Below are 22,438 nucleotides of genomic sequence, written 5' to 3'. Positions count from 1 at the left end.
ACTTCCTTAACATACTTCCTTAACATACTTCCTTAACATACTTCCTTAACATACTTCCTTAACATACTTCCTTAACATACTTCCTTAACATACTTAACATAACTTTCCTTAATTTTATCTAGTATATTGGTTTGCTCTAAAGTGAACATGAACTGCAAAATTTTATAGAGGTTTTAAGTAAACTGCTGTAACTCCTGTAGCTATTTTGAATTACAGACTACTAACATTCTATCTCATTCCAAGTATACAGGAATTTCATTTTGAATACCACTACTTGTAGTGGGTCCTCGCAGTAACAAGACTTCAGAACATTTTTTCTACTCTTAATGCTACTCAGAATTATTTATTATATACAAAATCTCCTCTCCAATACCTCCGTAATATATTAACATCTGGTCARATTGTGAGGAAGGGAGAYTTGCAGAATACCTTCTTACAAATGCAAGCAGTAAGATGTATAGCCAAGTTTGTGTTTTACACATTTTGCAGTGAACACAGTTACACGCTATTTCAGAGCGGTTCTTTGAAATTGTTATCACATGATCAGCCAAGGTAACACAATCTCTTCAATGAAAAAGAATTCTTTCTTGACAAAGATATTAACAATGGCTGTAGAGAAACAAATTATGTTGACATGAACAATTATAGCTGATTTTAATGAATATAGGGAGGAGGAGGAGGAGGAGGAGGAGGAGGAGAGCGTGTGTGTTCGGTTTGCCCTCTGGTGGCCAGTTCCATCTTCGGCCACATTCAGAGTGGAGAACAAGAATGCTCATTGGAATCAGTGGAATTAAAAGGGAGCAGACACACACTACAATTCCTGTTTCAGTTCTTCAGGACATCCCCATGGACATGTTAATGCACAGCAGGAGCTGTTTTCTTGGCACATCTCCAACAATTTCAAGACATCTACCATTGAATATCTCCCAGATCACTGATACTAATTCAGACTTCAGTCAGATTTAAGACAGTCTCAAAAGCAGTTGCAAGATTGTCACAGTGGTGAGAATAAGTGACAACTATTACTCCAAAGTAGAGTGTTGCCACTTATATATCTTCAGGACTACAGAATTTGATTAGGAGACTGTTCGAGAACATTACTTGATATAGTTCTGTGAATAAGTTGATATCAAAACAGAACAAACCTGAAATAAATAGTGGCTACTGAATTGTCAGATTCAAACAAAAGTTCTTTTGTATCTCTAGTGAATCAGGTTGGACTCTCAGCATAGAAATGCCCCACTAAGAATTTCATCACCTTCCATGCACGAAGCACCAGCTCCAGCTGCCTAGGCAGCCCCAAGTCAGCCAAGCTTTATGGGAGAATATGCGATTATGGGAGAATACATGATTCCCTGCAATCCTGAAGAAAAAGACACCAAGCCAACTAGCATGCAACAGCACACACAAGAACACCTTTTCACATTCTTCTATCCAGACCGCAAAGGATTGAATATGTATGGTATATATAAATAATCAATTATCAATTGTACACTTCTCATCAAACCCAGAAGCTACTGCCATCTTTTAGCAAAGCCAATTAGCTTGGTAGATTGTCCCCTGGCAGAGGGGCTTTTCTTGTACAAAGAGTTACAACATAGCAAAATTTTTAAGGACTCATTACTTGAAGAACTGGCAGCCAAGGTCTATGTTTTCCATAAACGACATTGACAGTGGCGGTTTCTCTCTTCCGAGGGAGATCCTAGGCAATCCTGCAGCCCCATTACTGCCATATCTAATAAAAGTATTCTGACTGCAACACCCAGCAAGCTGCCAGCTCTGCCGCACGCACCGAGTACAGAGGCAGCTGCCTGAGCTTCTGAAAAGACCAAACGCAGGATGAGATTGTCTGTTACCCACCAACAACTGCCTGCCAACTAAAGTGAAAAAATTAAATATCTGCCTATTGTATTTTGCATAACAGGCAAGTACAGGGGCGTCTATGTGAAACTTGGGAAGAAAATGTGAAGAAGTGAGATTTGCTGTGACTTATGCCTAACAAGACATATTATTACACCTGAGGCAAAGATTTAAAACCAGCCTGCACTGTGTCAAAATTACAAAGGCTTTTAAAATATACTTCAAAAGATGAATTGGGGAATTGCAGAKGAAGGAATGAACTAATTCTCCTCTTCTTTAGTCACAGACATTTAACTATTTTGGAGATGGGTAGCATCTTTTGCCTTATATAACTTCAGTCAAACATCCAATTATTTAGGTTAGTAAAGGTGGTGGTAAAGGAAAGAACTGATGCAATGCTGATAAACTTTGTAATATTTGCTGCTGTTCCAAAGTACCTTTGTGTCATTGTGAAATGGCAGCATTACGGTCCTTGTGCCCCTTGCATTTATATCTTTGCAGTTCTGGTACCAAGTATGGGTGGGGTAAATGGGCATTCTTTTGGAAACAATTTTAAATATAAAAGTTTCTGAGAACACCCTGCGAACATTTCAGGCCAAACCTATATAACAGGGCAACAAGACTAGTAGCCAGGTACCTGACAGTATGAGCTACCAAAAGGAATGGAGAGGAACTCGTGCTTTAATGTCTCCTAAATTATCTGTCYGGTATCTCTTCACACAGTTCTCTAACATAAAGATCACACAGTCCTCTAACATAAAGATCTACTTGAGTGCTTATCAGTGGAGAAGCTCTTCAGCTGCAAAACTGATTTCCTCATCAGTTCCATTTATTCCAGCACCAGTCCTTTCCCCTCTCCCCTTATTTTTTTCCTTTTGAAAATGTTTCAAAAGCAGCAGAATAACCCAAACAAACTCCTGTTTCTAAAGCCACTCTAAGCCCTAACGAAGACACAAGAACTAATTTTCCTCCCAAAAACTAATGAGGACCCAAAAGAGGAGGAAGTTACCAAGGCAGTTACTAACTGTTCGGTATGTAGACCCAGATGAAGAGGAAATGTTAAGACATCAAGCTTCCTTTTCCAGGTTACGATTAGCATATAKGAACATTCTGAATTCAAGTATCTGCTAGGACTCTTCAGAATACAGTTAAATACTTTCAAAGGGATTAAAGAATATTTAGCCGCTGTAGACAACAAGATCTTTGCAAGAGGAGGAAAGTGGGAAAAACAACAACAGCAAGACGCCAGTTGCCTGAGCTCTGTAGGACAAACTGATTCTCTAAAGAAAAGACTTCACCTGCCTCTTTTCTTACATGYGAAGGAGAAATAATGTCTTTAGTTGAGACATTTCAGATATTGATGCGTCACCAAAGTATTTTATGGCTTTTATGTCCTCATCTGCATTGAAGTCCCTGAGGTAGGTTCCTACATCCATAATATTTTTTCTTTTGAACTATCATTGCCTCTCGGGCTAAGGATATGTAGGTCAAAAGAGGAGAAAAAAAAGCTCTTCATAAGGAAATCTGTTTCATTCCAGAAAACATACTGAAAATAGTTCTCACATCCATCTTGTCAGTGTTTTGGGGCATACTAGGGTAAGATCCAAGTTTTTATTGCTGCACAGGTGACTGAAAGCAATCACTTCTTCCCCACTGTGTCACGCTCTTTTTTTCTCTTTGGACTTGAAAGTAATTAATCACACTGTAAAGCTTTACAAGTTTCTGAACTTTTCTTCTCATGCAAAGTAGCAGTTTCATAAAGCCACACAATGCGCCCCTTGATAAAGTATGGCATCTAGTTTACACATTTGCTTCATTCCTTATTTTCATTTTTCACCTTTCACTAATTTTCACAATTGCACTTATGAGAATGTTCTTTGTATATCTCCCTGAAGAAAGTAACACCTGGTCTGCAGATTGCAGCAGCACTGCAGAAACCCAGTATTCTCGATAAAAATATATATGCCTAAACCTTCTTCAAAGAAAGTATGGTGCTATATTGGATAATAGGAAAACAAATGTATTTTAAGACAATAATATCCACAGAGTCCATTGTGCTGCACAACGTCTATACTGCACAGCTAAATATTTCGGTTTTCAAGATCTGACCTAAGGCCCACTGATGCAYTGTGAGGATTTCCAGAGCCTTCAGGTCATCCTCTTTTGAAAGCTTTAGAATCTAGAAAATAGGCAACAATATTTCACATTTAAACAAGCTAATCTGGTAACCACTCACAGCCTAAAGTCTGAAAAGTAATTAGAAGTACATATTGTATATTGAACTTAAAAGGGTATTTACTATTATTCACTAACCATCCTATCCAAATTAAATGATAGAAAAAAAACAAAAAACAAAAACAAAACAAAAAAAAGTTTCTGTAGGAAATGTCTATTGCATTAATTACTGCAGAATAACTGCATCATATTTCAGCAATTTAAAAATTAGATGTCTCATCTATACATTTATCATCTATAACCATTTAAAGCAAACATCTCAATCAACTACCAAAGGAGCCTACAGGAAACTAACCTATGACAGACTTCTAACTTTCAAATAGTGAATTTCAGAAAGTTGTATCTTATCTTTAAGTTCAACTTCACTTCCACTAATTAGCACTTCCTTGTTTAAGTGCATATTCATAATACATATTCATACTAAGACCCAATTTTGCTTTATCTAGGTTAAGAGACAAGATGTCTTTCCTCGTGTTTTGTAAGAACAACCGTAAACACAACTAAGCCTTTCCTAACTTGGCTATTCTGAGTAAATSCTTTTGACATGCATTATTTATTTAAAAGATGTGGCTTTTTAAATCCATGTAATAGTTTTGGCTACAACATTAAGCATCTCCAAATAAGAAAAGTGATACACAATTACCAGAATTTAATCTCTGTCAGAAATAGTCTTTTATATAATTTTTCTACATAAAGCCACTAACATTTTGATTTTTTCCCTTGAAATAGAAGTTTTGAGGTATTTTAAATGAAGTTTTTTTCTAAACAAGAACCAGCATTATCTTCATTCGTAATTTTGCAATATCTGATTGGCATCCTCCACCATTCTTAAGGAAAAAACACTCACATAAGACTAAAGCCTTACACTAGAGTTTTGCTTCGTTTTGTCTCATGAAGGTAACATCCATAAACTGGAAGCTGTGTGATGATAGATAATAGTAAGGGAAATAATGGAAAATGAATTTTTGAAGATGAAATGAAATCTACATAATAAATACCTTGACATGATCTCCAGATCAACACAATCCATCAAAGTTAATTAGGAATTTACTTCTTGACCATTAACAATTTTGGTAYAAAAATGAATACTTTAGAGATATATGAACTGTACAAAGAACAATTCTTTATCAAAGCTCATCACGATCTGGTTCTTTTAGTTTTTTTTTTTTTTTTTTAATGTTCTGAGAGTTTGTATTTCAATAGCAAAAGAAAAAACCAATGACAACAGTAGATTTTGTGGAGATTAGAAGGAGAGGTGATAGGAGGCAGAAGCTAACTTAACCACTCTTTTTCTCATTTACACACACTCGCCTTGACATACTGTACAATGCTCCTTTTCATCCTAGCATAGAAGTTTTGAGAGCTACTTAATATTTGGATCAAAATAAAATTTCTCCATGAAAACTACGATCATAGTTACGAAGAAAGTAGCAATMTACAATGTAACTGTTCCCCAGCAATCCTACATAGATTTACTCAGTGTTACAAAATTTCACATATATTGCAGCTAAATGACTGCTGCCATAAGTAATCAGACACATTACAAAAAATAGCATGCAAGACAGAGGGATGGGAATAAGAATAATAAATACAAAGGTGGAAAAGACAGCAATAGTGGTTTTATGGAATAAAACTTCTCTAAAACTTCTCTAAAACTTATACAAAAAAGGAGCTCTTGACAAGAACCATTGGATTTATCTGGATAAATATCTGTATTTTTAGCAGAATATGTACTGATAGACTGAGAGCATATTTACTCTTTTAATCAAGTGATACAATCTATTAAATCCAGTCCCTTTTTATAATAACACTTGTTTCTAACTGCAACTCAGATTACATGGGAAAGCATTGATCTTTACAGGATAAGAAGGAAACTTTTAGCAGAATTTCTCCCTCTACCAAAAAAAAATTTTTAAAAAGCGAAAGATCTTCTCAATTCTACCAGTGACAGTTTACAGCAGAATTTGAAAAAAAAGAGAGAAAGAAATAAACTAGAGTCTCGACTGTACGGCAGCATATTTAACAAACTAGAAGCATTTACTGCAATATTAATTAATAACTGCTATTCAAATATCAATTCAAAAAAGAGTATTATAAGCATGTTCAAAGACAATTGTCCTAAATGTTCTCACAATCAGAAAACTGTCATGAAACAGTGATAACAATATCCAGCATCAATCTCATGCTTTCTCATTTGAGTATGATCTTATTTCAGTAATTTGAGGTCAAGGTCCTAAACTGGCTTTACAGGAAAAAAGGAAGATGCAGTAGCCCAAAATAAATTAAATTAYACTTCTAACAGTTCTACTGGAACATATATCTCTAGTTCCCAGAGGCTGCTTTATCTCCAAGAACTTTGAAAGAACACATTGACAGGAACAGGCTTGTGTAATTTTGCTGCTGAACAGACATATTAAATGGCATGTGCATATATAGCAAAAGTCATACACATCATCTCAAAGAATGCTTTCATTCAGTTTGTCCTCTTTTCCACAGTCACTGTCAGAAACAAACAAGGAAACAATCCCTTCTATTACCTAATATTTTCAATGTGYAAACTCTTACTCTCCTCTATTTCCCTCATCTTAATTCTTCTCTTTCCTGTAAGTCTTTCAGTTTATAGCTTAGATAAAACCATGGCTGAAAGAATGTCTAAAAAAAATTTCTTCTGCAGATCAGGATCCTCTCCTCCTCTCACACCTCTTTCAGTTGCTCTGACAAAAGGAATCCAAAATACCTTTTACTCCGAATAGATAGCTGGTAGGAGGGGAGTTGGTGTTCCTAAATTCAGTCTCATCTCATGTACCCAAAATGCTATAGCTGAATAGTTGATTTACAAATAGTATTTGAAAATACCCCCACTGGCTTCCACTGGGTCTCTTTTCTGATAGAGATAAGGAACTGGATAGCTCTAAGATATTCTTGAAAGAGAAAACAAAACTTTGAAACCTACAAAATGAATATCTTGTTTCAAAAATACTCCATCTTTGTTTGAATTTGAATTCAATTACCAACTCAGTAGATCAATGGTTGAAATAATTTTTGAAGTCTCTGGTTTAACAATCCACAAGCTAAATATATTTGAAACCCTTTTGGTAAGGGTGGTCATGTCCAGTTGCCTCAAAGTCATCGCACACCAATAATCTACTTCCATAACATTGTCATTGAGCATTCTCCTCATCTTACGCCCCGGAAAGCATCAGGGATGAAGTAAAACATTAAGTATCCTACTAGTCACAACTGTGCTTTACTATTTCTATATTSTCATTACTGCTTCAATCTCTTCATTCGTAACACATCTTTGGACAATAAATTCATCATATTACCTGAAGTCTCTCCACAGGGAGAGATCAAAAGGAATAGCTAAAGCAATGTGATTTACTTCCCATCCCTACTTATTTARCTCTGATGTTCATATAGACATGTCAGTTGAAAGCAATTTTGTAGTTACAACTTGATTCAGCAGATAATATTTTGCTGAAGTCACGAACTGAATCAATGGTTCATACTACTTTCAAGACAAAACTCTAAGACATATTTCCAATGGTGAAATACACTCAACAGAAATGAATACCCATAGAAATGACTCATTGCTTGGTAACAAATACTTTTTTGAGCAAATGACAAAGAACAGGAAAAAAAAGTCTATTTTTATTTTGGGAGAGAAGTAACTCAAGTTTTCTTTCACTAAAACTGAGAAGGCAGTTCCACTGGAATAGGTTACTGGAGAAGTTTTGGAAGTCCCATTTTTYGAAGATATCCAAAAGCCATCCAGACATAACCCTGGGCAACATGTTCTAGGTGACCCGGCTTGCACAGGGCTGTTGAACTAAATCTCCAGAAGTTTCTTCCAACCTCTACTTCAACATTCTGTGAAGCTTTGATTTTGTGGGGGTGCAGCTTTTGGATTGGCATGGGTGCAGTCTGTGCTTTGAGTRAAAGTGATTCATGCAAAGATGTCTCTTTCGAGCAATTTTCATTTGAGCAATTCTCTCTTCTGCATCTTGCTCTTACCATGACACTTCCTCACGGAGCAGTTTTAGAAACCATGCTTCTATAATTACAGTACAACTCAGCTTTTCCTACATATCTTCCAAAYGGTAGTCAGCAACCATGTCACCAAAATAGTTCCTTGATGCCATTTTGTTTCATTTCTATCAAATGCTGAAAGTCAACCAGAAGAATATTTTGTTTTATGACAGCAATTTATCATCTCAACTATTCCTGTGTGCCTCTAATTCTGACCTTTTAAATCTTTCTCTCTGCAGAGGCCTTCTTTTAAACACTGCAGGTTCAAGTGAGGTGCATTGCCCTTAAATCCACAATCTGAACTGCATGTTGTCATCCTTATACATTACTTTTGTATCTGCAGCATGCTCTTCAGTAGTCATGGAATGTCTGCCACCTGCTTATGTGAGAGGAAAGTTGATATATGTCTAGAAAATTCAACAAAATGCCAGAAATGCAGAATTCACCTCTCAGTCTTCTGCACTGGTGCTTTCTGATGATATTTATGACCCATGGCTGCTAGTAGGTTCCTTAATCTCTCTGTACAGCTATCAGTTCTGGAAGTCATCATTGATACTTTTTAAATAAGAAAATGGGGAATAAAGWTTTCCTAGAGGAGGCGAAGATCCCATACATGCAAGTCTAGATCAGAATGGTTACTTGACAGTAGCAGCTACAGAATTTGGCTGCTGAAAGACACTTGCTCCAAAGTCTTTCATGATACTCATGCTAAATGCTCCCCTACAATAGCAAATTTAGGTTAGGCTCTTGTAATTTTCAGAACGGAATTACTTATTGCTTATCCTTTGGTTCAACAGATGTTATTATGAAAGATCTACAATACCTAAATACATTTTTGAGGAACAACTTCTTAAGTAGGTTTGCAAATAAGGAAAGCAAGTAAAACTCATGTCCTGCAAGTCAGAGTGCAGAATTCCCTGCAATGTTAAATTCCGTATTTACTGAAATCCAAGTACTCCCAAATTAAACGTTACTTCCAAGAAACCAATAAATCAAAAATGCTTAAAAGCATTTTCAGTCTTTCAAAAATCAGACATAAAGAATAGATCACAGAACTTTTATCACAAAAAAACTATTATATAAATATGAGGTTTATGCTTGAATATAATCTTCCTTTCAGTTTCCCTGTTACATAAACAACTGGAAAGCATATACTTGCATTTCTCTTGAATAAAGCTTGAAATACTGAAAAGCCTAATGGTTATTCAGTATAGAAGTGTCAGCAAAAAACAGAAATCTGCAAGTTTCTAGACTACCTACAAGATTTTTGTTGCTCAGTTGCAGCAATCATATCCTGACTCCAACACAGATCCCCCACAAGTTCTACACTTCATGTACTTGCATTGCATAGTAATAAGAAACTTAATTTTAAAAAGTTGCAAGCTTCATTGGTCCAGAAAATTAGTGATATTAATGTTTTCCAGGGGAAAAAAAAGTACCCAAAAATTTATTCAAGTCATTACAGTGATTCATTTACAGTAGTTTGACAATTTACAGTTATTTCCTTTTTGCATTATTCTTAAACATAAACTAGTCCGTCAAAGAAACTGGYGCTACAATTAATCTCTGCAAAGCAGTGGAGTTCTATTTTCTGAGCCACACTACTGACACTTAAGTCAGGAGAACAATGTCAGATCTAGCATCTTGAAACAGACACTATTTCACCTGGGCATTTCTGCTCAGGGTTATAGACAGATAACCCAGGCCAGATCCCAGGTACTGGGTCCATATTTTTACAATACTGTAATTCTGTATTTTTAATTTCATCTCTCCAACTCAAATAGTTAAAAATAGTTTTAACTCAAATAGTTAAACATATAAACTGCTGCCACACCATTATATTACAGAGCATCCTCTGATCACAAGCAATCCGAACGAAGTTCAAATGGTCCCACTGTTAGCAGAACTCCAAGTAACACATCCACCTATGAGGGATGCTTTCTATGTCTGAAAGGCAGCACAAGTGGTACTAAATGCTATGGTGTTTCACATACAAGAACGTTCACAGGAATGATCAGGGGCTCTAACTTGTATAGCGGTTAGATCAACAGGGACATCTATTAATGATCTAAAACCAAAAAAAAAGTCATTTTGCAAAAATCCTAAATGCTGCAAATCTCAGCATTTAGAATAGTGGCAATAGAATTTTGATTTACACTTTTCTACTTTCCTGGTAAACTTGAAGGCAAGTGATATAAAAATACTTTATTCTTAGCTAGCAACTTCAAATATATACAATACGTAGTCTCTGTGTGTTTATGTTTACCTAAGTAGAGGAGGCAAATGGRGTATGCTTTCCACAGGATGAGAAAAAAAATACAAGTGTTGGAAACATTGAGTGACCCAGTAACCTTGTAAGAAAATAAAGCTCAGATAGGTGTAACAAAACTTCTAGACTCCCACGGTAAGCAATATAAGCAGCTATGTATCACTATAAGAACAAAATATAAATTATGGATTTCTTTTTGAATTATATTGCCATACTTAAACCAGAAACTAACTTGACACTTGACCCCTGGCTTCCTAATATACTGCAATTCATTCACATGAAATTTCAGACAGAGAAACACCACATACTTCTCAAACCAATACAGAGCACTGCCTATAGATTTGCAGTCTGAAATTCTGCAATCAAGATATACTATAACAGATTATCAATCTAGTCCAGCATCAAATAAAAAAAAAAAAGCAACAAATAGGCAAAAGCAAATCCAACCTACTACTTAGCTTTCCCATAAACTCAAATACTTTCCCCACAGAATCAATCCACAAAGTAGATGCTTTAATATTGCAAAAAAAATAGCTTCTTCAACTTCCGCTTTTAATAGCATACTTATCTATATAAATGGCCTTCCTGATTCAGTCTGAATATCCAGACTCAGTATTTCTCAGCAGGCATTCCAGCATTTTTTATGCTTGTCTTTTTTCCTTTATATCTAGTAGCTGCCATCCTCCCATTCAACTGCATCTCTGCACTCTGTTTTGCACASTGCACATGGGATTCAGCTGGAGGAGAAAGCAGAGTGCATCGCACAACACAATTCACTCTAGACATTTGGCACRTAAGGAAGCACAGACACACCTATCTATAGCACCATGAGGCACTGCAGCAAGTGAAAGACAGGCTATAAATACAGAAATGGAAACAATTACAGAGAAATTGGTCAAAACAAATATTTTGGTTTGGGTAGGGAAAATGAAGGCTTGTTTTCTAGCCTTCCCTCACAAATGGGGGTAAAAGATAGAGCAGAAACAAATAACGCTTTATGCATTTAGAAAGAGACACAAAATCCCCAACCAATTACAGTAACTTAAAGAAATAATGAGTTTCTCTCATATTCTAAAAAGTACCCACAAATTAAAAACCCAGAATTCTTRAAGAAGAATATATAAAACAAAAAAGAAAGGAGAAAAAGAAAACATAATAATCATCTTCTGTATTCTATTTTAGTCTACCAATTCAGATCTCCTAAGGAAAAGGAATATCACTACATGGGTGGCTTCGTCTGTTCTCCAATTCAGGTTTGCTTTCCTTCCCTTTTTTAAAGCAGAGTATATTCACAAGCCTACTTTGTAACCTTTCTGATCAAATGTTCATTTTGCAGAAGTAGACTGACATAATTAAAGATTTGCACCATCTTCTACAAACCCCAGTGAACATATTCCCAGAGACCTTAATTAAACCATAAAAGTACTCACACAAACTAGCTCATCTTCAGTGTAAGAGTTCTTTATCCCCCCCAAAAATACACACAGTCCAGTTAAGTTGGGAGGAAAAATAAATAAATAAATGAAAAACAAACCACTATCACCAACAAAAGAGCCACTATCTTCACCAGAAGCCTTTCATTTTCTGGAAAAAGTCTTTAAAAACATACTATTTGAACAATTCCTACTACAAATGAGGCATTTTAGAATTAACTGACTATAATCACTGAGGGTTTTTTAGGCTTTATCATAATAATTAATTCAGCATTGTAAAGATTTTTAAGTATTTCTACTGATACATGCCGAGCATAAAAAGTAACTCACTGTCTTTTGTTTCATCTCTGTGCTTGATTACTCTTGACAGATTTCTTCATCTAATGAGCAAGCTGCTGGGCTACAGCTACTTGAGTTAAGCAACTGAAAAAACCAGTTGTCAATCAAAATATATTTATTTGGTTTTCAAGCTTATTTCTGTTTTCTCTAAATAATATTAAAGGATGAACACAGATATATTTTAAAACAATTGTATAAGCAGCATACATACTTGTGCAACTGCAGAAATATTAGCTGCAACCAGTATATTTAAGTCACTAAAAATATTTCTGATAAAAGTAAGTTAGAGTAGTATCTCTACTCTATTTTACATGTAAAAAAACATGTAAAATATTTTCCTTTATCTGAGTAAGAACATTTAGAAGTAGAAAGATTCATCAAAATTTATTACTACATAGGTATTATTAATATACTAAACTTTTACAATTTTGCTGTTTTCAATATTTTAAGAGAAATAAAATTAATAGTCAAGCTAGTGAACAATCCAACAACATTCAAAATGGATTCAGAAATCACAGTCCAACTCTTCCCAAAYAGTTTCAAAGTCAGCGAGTCAGATCCTTCCAAACTGAAAGACTGTTTTATAGGTAAGAGTTAAAAACAAAACAAAGAATCCTTTGCAAAATACTATATTTTACAGTGATAAAACTATTAGATTCTGACTTTTTTTGCTTCACATTACCTATTTCTGATAATAGAGGAAAGGTAGTAGAACTTAGGTTGTTCAACACAAATGCGCTTTTATAAATCTTTAGCCCTTTGTAGCCAGGGCTATCACGTGCTTTCTTAAACTTAAAAATGAGCTAAAACCTTAGATATTTCTTCTGATCAATGAACCCAAACTTTGTAACCCTACCTTGCATATCTGAGATATAAATTTGTATTTTTCATTTTGTTCTGAACTATATGAACGCTGTTAATCCTTGCCTCAGAATCCTCTGCAATCAATGGGACATCACAATCTGACAGTAAGATAAGTTTATCAGACTGGTTGGAGCTGTGAAATCCTTGCAACATTCTCAGTGATACACTTTGTTCCCAGCAAGAGAGATAGAGTAAAATTCCTTTAAATTGTTATTGATTGGGATACAGTGCCTGTRTGAGTGCATGTGCAAACACCTGGTGCGCATTCAGAATTATTTTAAGATATACAGAGCTCAAATTTTCAGTGTGCTGAACATCAAATATTCCATAATACTGGTACTTCAAATATCTCCTGCAGAAAAAAGTGCTACTCATGATAGGAAAACAAAGTCAGTATAACAGTTTAAGAGGGAAGTGCTGGGTTTACWAAGATTTGGAAATACATATTTAAAAATAATAATGAGCTAATCCAGCACACTAAAGAAATACTGCATACTGCCTGCAGTGTCCTGGGCAATCTGATGGCCCTTAGCTGGCTTTGGGTCACATGAAGCTAGCTTTTCCTTGGCCATACTTTTCACTCCTGGGCATTAGAAACAAGATTGCCTTCCTGATCCTTCGAGTGTTTAAGACACTTGCACTCTGGATTAGCACAACTGTTATAATCAGATTTTTCTATCTCAGGGAATATCTTTACAGAAATCCAGAAGTCATTTTCATATCCAGGTTAGGGTTTGAATTGGCTAGCATTCCAAACTTTTTGCTATTTTGTTGTTCAAGTGACTGATTGCAATCACAGACAGAATACATATGACAGTGGCACGCAGGGGGTAGGAACAAAAATCCTTTTAAATGGTAAATTAGTATGAGAAAGATTAATCAAGCAACAATTCCAATCACTGATGTACTTGAGCTAAAGAAGGAAAATACTCAGATCCAATTGACATGAACTCATATGGGTTCTTCCTTATTCTGCTGCAAAACAGAACAGATTTGCTGCCTAAAGCATCTGGGAATATCTCACCTAATTAATTCACTGACATGGCAGGCCTCAGAGATCAAGTCTTAATCTGTGCCTGTGGCAAACAGTTCAAGCTTCTGAAACCTCAATGTTTTTGCCCAGCTAGTATCTTTGGGTTTAATATAATCAGGACAATGACAGGACTGCCAGAATAAAAGATAAAGACCCACATGCAAGCAAGTTATTAAATCCAACAGTCCCTTTTATCCCTAAATTTTATGAATATGAAGGCCTCCACGACTTTCACATAAAGCCCCCCAAGGCTGACCAAAGTGCCATACATAAAACTTCTGACTACTTGCAGACTTCATTGCAGAGGTGATGAACAAGGTGAGAACTGACCAGTCTCCTTCAACAAAATAGTCACACGGTTGTCAAAAAAACCCCACCCACACACGGATGGATTAGATCTTGAGGGTCTTTTCCAAACATATTGGATCATTCCAAAATGATTCTATGATTCTCCCTAAAAAAAGTCAAGTCTTGGATAGCCTTTAGTAGTAACATATCAAGAGCACACTTTTTGGAAGTGGGCAATACCACAATTTGGATGATTTGCATCTTTTAAATCCATTCTCTTATTGTATACTCTCAAAAAAATTGAGTGTCAAGATGACAAAGCAGCAGTGAAATCACATCTTCACTGAAATCTTTCAGCTGGCTAATAGTTTTAGTCATGGCTAATAGTTTAGAATTTCCTGCCAACTCTCCTCATTTCCTATCCCAGCATTCTTCCCTAAACTGCACTATGTTTTTTAGGTAAATGATTAGTAATCATAGTAATTTGCAGTATTGCAGTCTATCAGCAAGAAAGAAAGTGATCAAAATGAGATGGGAAAACAAGAGTAAAGATAACCACAAAAAACTAACAAGGTCATTACAAATAGAGGTTATTAAAATTAGGTATGGATGTTGAGTGGAGCTTTCTGCAATGATTTTACTAGCCACAAACATCTCTTTCTGTAATTAAGCTTCAAAAACATAAAGACAACAAGAATTAAACTAATCAAACATTTAACATCGTAGTACGTTGATTACTAGCACTGCCTTCATAATATTTGAGTCCCAGACAAATAAGACAGACTAGCATACAGCATAGCCAAAGTGAAACAACAAATACAAATTTTAATTTAACACAGATGAGCAGCTCTTTAATTCAGGTACATCCATTTAAAACCTATATACAGTAATAAAAATATTGTTATAAATTCAATGGCATAGTTCTTAGAAAGGACCATGCTAGAAAAATATTCATAAAGCAAAGGTGAAGGTGTTTTACTAGCAAATACCTTTCACATATTGATAGGAAAAACACATAAATCCCTTAAAATAAAAGTGCCCTTATGCTTGAAATTCCCCTAAGCTTAGGAATGGTTCTAAAGTTAGGTGCCAGAAAATAGCCAACTGTTCAGAGATTTCCTTCCTTATTTTATGAATGGAAATTGTGGGCACTCAGCATCTCCTGGGAAAAAAAAGAAAAAGAAAAAAATGCTATTTAAATTTAATTGCCTATTTAAAGGAAATAGTTAAGTTTGAAACTTGGCCAAGGCCTGAAAACAAATTAATTCTAACTATTACTTCTCCTTACTGTAGCTAGTTATTTCAAATGCTTCAATGGTTATAATATAACAGAGACTGAGGAAAAGGAAAGAAAGAATTGATAATGTTTCCACACAAAATACAGATATTCTATTTCCACTCATATTTCACCAATGTCTATATTTGATCTCCATAATATACCCTATTGCTCCATATATCTTTTTTTTCTGGTTGTAAAGCCAAGACAGCCCATGCAGTTTCTGTTAGTACTTCCACCTATTAGTGTATTACACAGCTATTTATACTACACTATAATAAGTACAGATGGTTAGAGTCAATCTCAATAAGATTTGTTGATAAGACAAGAGAAGACTGGATATCCATGTCCACCAAACAAGCTACAGGAAATAAAATAAAGATTATTCTTCAGGGAAAGGCGATAAAGATAAGATGAAAAAAAGTTAGCAGCTTTACTTTAGATTATGAGGCCAATCTAAAGAAAAGTATATTACAGTATACTTAACTCCTAAAGGTTAGCTCTGTAAAGAGCTTCACAGATAATGCCTTCCAAAAGAGTTAAGAACTTGCCATCTTCATCGAAAGAGCTCTGAAGAATATAGACATCTAAAATTTCCTTAAAATTAATGAAAAATACTCATATTTTCCTTATATTTCACAGTTTAAAAGGAGTTGTCAAGTCTGTGTTTATTAGTTTCATTTCAGAAGTAATTTAGAGTGGCTACAAAAAGCTCATTGCTAGTGGAGGAGGGAAGCAGCCAGCCTCAAAGAATCCAACAAACGATGGCCAAATACCCAACTGGAATGTTGAGCAGTGAGCTTCAACGTCTTTGTCCGTGAGGGACCTTGAAGCTTTTACTCATACATATCTTCTACCCTTCCTTAAAAGACTAGGACAAGGTAAGGAATTTTTTTTTCCTTGTTCTGCATTTCCATTCTGAAATGTCTATATTCAGATTGTCTATTAAAAATCAGAAATGAAAGAGCTACCCTAGCTACTAGTAAGTAAAGAAGCTTTATTTACACTGAACTACCAGAAGAAATTATCCTAAGGATAGGACAAATAAACCTAATGAACCAATTTCAACCGCTATAACATGTTAACTGAGGAAGTCTGGGCTACCCATTCCTAGAGGCTGGCTTTCTCTAAAGAAGCTTTATAATCCTTATATATGCATTCCTTTTCCTTCCATCACATACATATATGTGGCCTACATATTATAAGCAATCCTTCACTTTTCAAGCACACACTCACATTTAGATCACAAATGGCTGCTGGCTATATTTCAGTCCTAGGTGTTTCAAAGGCATCAAAACTATTTTTCAAAACTACTTTAAAAAACCTATTTAAACTTATAAAAAAAAACTTCTCATCCACATCTGTCACTTAACAGCAGCTACTTTCACAACAAAGTCCAGCAATATGTATTTTTTAAATGATTTTTCTTTTTGTATAACACGTTCTTTTCTTTTTCTTCATTAAGGGCAGATAGAATATTGTCTTTCTACAGACAGACTAGAAAGTTTAAGAGAAAGGTTGTAAGAAGAAAAATCATTAACAAAAGCAGAGGCAGAAAAAGAAAAAAAAACGCAACCCAACTCTATACTCATAGCTAATATATAAATAATACTAATCCCTCTGCACACTGAAAGAAAAGTGTTGGCCAAATTGGGGGCTTTTGGACCACACGGGAGAAAAACATTTTATTACTGCAGTAGTTTTTTGGTGGAAGTTTCTTGGGAAGTTTTCTTTATTGGAATAGTAACTTTATTAGGGGGCCAGTGTAATTCAACTTTCACTTTTCACTAATCAAATAAAGAGCCCAGCATATACTACATGCCTGGTATAAAACCCTTCATTTTACCAATAACATAACCAAAGCATATGGTTATGACCTGTGAGGGCCAGATAAATGCTATGCTGCTACAACTAGCAGGGAGGCGCTGAGGATGCCTCTCACTCTGCACGTCGGTATTTGAGGTCAACCCCCTTCTCACCAGCACCTTCAATGCAAACTGAAGTAGACCACATCCTCTAGCTTGATACAAGCGGCTCAGTCTTCACAAAATAAAAACTTTATTCATTTAGACTAAACTTACTGATCCCTAGTTCCTCTTAAATTTTAAGGTCTCTGTAAAGTACGAGGGATTCCAGCACATATCAAAGGGCTTGTCAAACAGAAACTGTTCTCCTCAAATACGGCTACCAGTTCTCCGTTCTGGAAACAAGAAAAGGTTCTTGGTATTCGCATGGTGACCACAGAAAAACACAGAAGTTTTCTTTTTGATGAATTCTTTCTTTAAAATATCTTTTTGACTTTCTCAGTTATACTAAGAGATGACCTGCTCAGAGTAGTAAAGAAACACTGGGTTGTGTGGGGATGGGGAAGGAATTGGTACGCACACATCGGAATTGGTACGCACACATCGCATTTGTTTTCTCTCTTTTCCAGGACAGATTTTACCAATGGCAAAAATATACACGTTCTTTGACTTATCTTCCAAAGACTTTTGTCTGGGAGGTAGATGGGAGTTGTCCAAACTTGCCAGATGTTCTGGGTAGGAAAACATTTGCTGTTCAAGTTAAGAACATGTCGGAGTATAACAGACTATGAGATAACACTATGAGGGTAAACTTCCTATTCATTATTGATAGGTTTTAAGGTCAATTATCAAACTTTTCTCCTAACTCCTTTACCTTTGACAATTTTTATTAATATGGTATGATGATAGTAACATTGCGGTATGATAATATTGATCTAAGCGTACTACTTCATAAAAATACTACACACTACAGCTGAGTTGTGTTGAATTGATCTGTATACTATAAATATCTTCCACTAAAGTTCCTAAACCTAAAGTTCCTATATCTACATATACCAGAATTGTTTAAATTATCATTCCTTTGAAATGACAAAGTAAAAAGAAAAGCACTAACAAGCAAGTCAGTTCACAAATAACTTCTCTTACATTAGCACCTAAAGTACAAAGTCTTCTTAATGAATACATATGGACGACTGATAATTACAGTTGCATGAAATTTTGTCTAGTTGCAAAGACAACATAAAATGACAAAGCGATTATAAACAAGAAAGACCTTACATTCTGTTTTAGAATTATGAATAAGACCATTATTTGGAATCAAGCCACAGACAGAACGAAGCTTGTTCCTATAGTTTGTTTTCCTCTACAGATTTACAGTGTTATGTGTACTGAATGTTTGATATAACAGATTTAAGATAATTAGGAGAGTATAAATGTAATACCATTAACCATTTACCTTCTTTAAAGGAATATGGTTCATTTTGGACAATACAGGCGTATATATATATATGTATATATGTGTGTGTATATATATATATGTGTGTATATATATATATATGTGTGTGTATATATATATATATATATAAAGTATATCAGCCACCATCTTAGATGAGTTCTTCAGCACAAAGTACCCTAAATACAATCAATAATGATTAAGAAGATATGCCCAGCTTAGCATCTATCTTCGATTCTCAGGCACAAGATAAACAAGAGGTATTTAGACACAAGCTAGGTCAGCCTTGTGCAGGCTATCCCTGTCTGTGAAGCTGCCTACCTACGTGGCTAGTGAAGCACTAGCAGATACCGCAGCCCCAAGGCTCCCTTATTCAGGGAGGGACATACTGGCTGCAGCTACTGAGCAGCAGGACAGTTGTAGCAAGTAGGCTGGGAAAACACACTCCACCTCCCCACCCATTACTACTGGGCGAAGACCAGACAGCCTTGTACATCAACCCAAATGTGTACTGCACGTAGGAGTTGGAGAAAGAGCCTATCTCACGTGAAGAACACACATCGTTTTCATCTTTAAGAGACCATTCACAACTTCTGTACAAGAAAAACCTTCCCAGGTGCAAGAAAGCACCCTCTAACATGCAACCTTCTTCCCACTGTTGAACATTAAGAGCAAGTAAGGCAAAGCTCTTGCCTAGACCTGTCTCACAATTTTCAACAGATTTATCAGAATGACCGAGATATTTCAAGTAGAATTAGTTACAGTTTTTCCTGTACAAAGTACTGAAAAGTTGTCTTCTAATATTCCCATGTTAATGGGAATTTACTTTACTGACAAATCTGACATTTTAGAGGATGCTAATAGGGGTTTGCTTGTTGTTTATAATAAAGAGGAGATTCTACTTCAGGTTTTGTGGGGATTCCCTTTCAGAACAACCCCGTGATCTCAAACTCTACGCAACTGAGCCAATGAGCCAGAAGTCAGGGTCATTATCTTCCACATTAATCAGTCTTGTCAGTTAAGTCTTAAGTTAAGCCTTTAAATACTTCTTTTCACACCAGATTTCCATCTCACCCATACATCTGTAGGGTATTCTAAGTCCACAGGAAATATGTTATTCTCCAAAATAACAGAGAATGAAATTATAAACACGGGCCTTGCATACCTTTACTTTGATTTTAACTCTGCAAGACAGTCACCACTAGATATATTTAAAATGCATCCGTGCTGTACCTTGGCAGGTGGTAACATAGAAACCACTAATTAAATCTCTAATCATAATTTCAAAAACAACAAATTACAGCCATGCAAGCCACTTTACCAAGTATATAAAATCGGATGAGATAATAATAAAATATCTCCACTGTGTTATATTTAAGGAGCAATTTAAGAATTACAAGCAAAACCATTTTTCTAAAACATTCTTCTGCAGGTAAATCCAAAATTATTAGTTTTACAAAAATCATAGCTTATGAATTACTGAAAATCTTCCACACTTTAAAGGGAGAGTCATATGAAACATTAGGACCATCAATAAATACTCCAGAGTGAGTAACAATCAATAAAATAGAAAGCATCCCACACAAGAMACACAAACAGAATCTTTACTGATGTACCAGCCTTTTAAAATGTAAACACGGTAAAATAAATAAGGCAGCATATCTGTAAACAGCCTCAAAAGCATCTGCATGCAGTACTTCCTTGGAGCAGTTGCTCTCAAATCCCTTGGGACACCTACTTGTCACAGAATAAATTATCTGGCTAATATCCAATATTACAGTGCATGTCAATGGGCACCCAAGAGACAAACATTAGACACCACTTAGTTTCTATAGCCTTGCAGGGTATAAACTTGCACTTATAAAGCATCACTGATGCAGGGCTGTTCCTGGAAAATACMGAAATAACTGCATCCTAAACATACACGTATTGCTGCATAATTCTGTAAAAACACAATGGGTTCCCACACTAAAGTGTTTTTCACGCAAAGGTGAGTCTTTAAAGCTACTCAAAACAAATAAAAATGTCTGAAGATTGTATTTGAGTGTTCCCAAACACTAAAAATTACATTGTTTAGTAGAAAATACTGTGAAAACACATTTCCCCACAATCACAATAGTAACTCTCACTTCTTAGCTACTTAACACAAATAGCCAAGTCTGCATCCCACACGAAAAATATACTTTAAGCTAGAAAAGCACATCTATCACAAGTACATTATGGCTCCCTCAAAAAAAAAAAAAAAAAAAAAAAAAAAAAAAGAAACCATTTCTCAGAGCCTTGGACTCGGCTCACTGCAGTGAGCCACAGTCATGGCCAAACGGTAGCTTGAGAAACCTGTTGATGCTCAAGTTGCAAACCCAACCAACACTTGACGCAAAATCAAAGAAACCCAGTGAGGAGCACAGCTCAGGGAAGGGGCAACTCGTTTTAAAAGCAGCACCTGAGACCTCAGAGAAATCACGGGAAGGGGCTGTCGATGGTCATAGAGAAGTGCAAAGCACTTTTGGAAAACCCGCTGGGCTCGACTCAACTTGCAGGGAGCCCCGGGCACGGCGGGCGCCGGGGGCAGCGCCGCGGGGGCCGGGGGGTACTCAGGATGCGAGACGGGGCTGGGGCCGCCGCGCGGTGCCGCCCCGGGGAGCCCCAACGGCCGCCCCGCGCGCCCCAACGGCCGCCAGCCGCCGTTGCGGGGCCAAGCGGCGCCCGCCGGCGGCGAGCGAGRCGAGGAGGAGGAGGAGGGAGGAGAAGCGCGCCGCGGGGCTCATCCCCGCTGCCTTTCGGAGGCAGGCGCCCCGCAGGGCGAGGACGGGCTCCCCCAGCGCAGTCCACCTGGGGACCGGCCGGCGCTGGCCGCTCCGCGCCGGGGACACAGCGGGGCAGCCCGCCGGGACCTCCCCCCCGCCGCCTCCTCCTCGTCCCCTCCGCCGGCACTTCACCGCGGTGCCTGGGGATTCAAACAAATAAATGAATTCAAAGTAAAATAATAAATAAATAAGTGGAGCCCTCGCTGCGCCAACGATGCCCTTAGCAAAGCGAGCGGCGGGGTGCGCGGGGCAGGGTGCAGGGCTGTAACTTACGTCTCGGAATTTGTTCCACTGCCCGACCTCCTTGTCGTACTGCGAGACGGTGGTGAGCCATTGCTTGTCGTCCAGGAAATTGCCGCTGTCCGCCCTGCCGCCGGCCGCCGCCGCCAGCGCCGGGCTGCACCAGGCTGCCGCGCACACGCACACCAAGGCTGCCGCCGCCGGGAGCATCTGCGCGACAGGAGGGAGACACGAGGCGGGGGTCACGCGCGGCAGCGCCAGCGGAGCTGCCCGGGGACACGGGGGCAACGGCTCCCGCGCCCACCCGAAATGGGGCAGCGGGTGCGGAAGCGCCAGAGGGGAAAGGCAAGGGCGCTGCTAAGCGAATATACAGAGGGARGCCGGGGAGGAAGGTGGGACGCGGAGCTGCCCAGCCCGTCACCTTGCTGCAAGCCCCGCAAGCGCTGCTCGCCGCGGCCGGAAAGGCGGCCCGCTCCCTCCCCGCGCGCGCCGCCGTCTGCAGCCGCG

General features: G+C 37.3%; 1 protein-coding gene across 2 annotated transcripts in view; it reads right to left on the bottom strand.

Annotated features, from left to right (window-relative positions):
* Positions 1–22,366, bottom strand: part of SPOCK3 (SPARC (osteonectin), cwcv and kazal like domains proteoglycan 3) — a 164,241-nt gene extending 141,875 nt beyond the window's left edge. For both annotated transcript variants that reach the window (XM_026041653.1, XM_026041654.1), the window contains exons 1-2: positions 22,353–22,366; positions 21,965–22,141 (exon numbers count right to left, since the gene is read on the bottom strand). In XM_026041653.1, the coding sequence (XP_025897438.1) occupies positions 21,965–22,141 (177 nt within the window). In that variant the 5' untranslated portion in view covers positions 22,353–22,366. The remainder of the gene's footprint in view (positions 1–21,964; positions 22,142–22,352) is intronic.
* Positions 22,367–22,438: the final 72 nt, after the last annotated feature.

This window comes from Nothoprocta perdicaria, unplaced genomic scaffold, assembly GCF_003342845.1.
Source record: "Nothoprocta perdicaria isolate Ctin4 unplaced genomic scaffold, notPer1 scaffold_29, whole genome shotgun sequence".
In the NCBI taxonomy this organism is placed as follows: domain Eukaryota; kingdom Metazoa; phylum Chordata; class Aves; order Tinamiformes; family Tinamidae; genus Nothoprocta; species Nothoprocta perdicaria.
The sequence above is the reverse complement of the archived record's forward strand: the minus strand, read 5'-3'. Positions and strand labels throughout refer to the sequence as shown.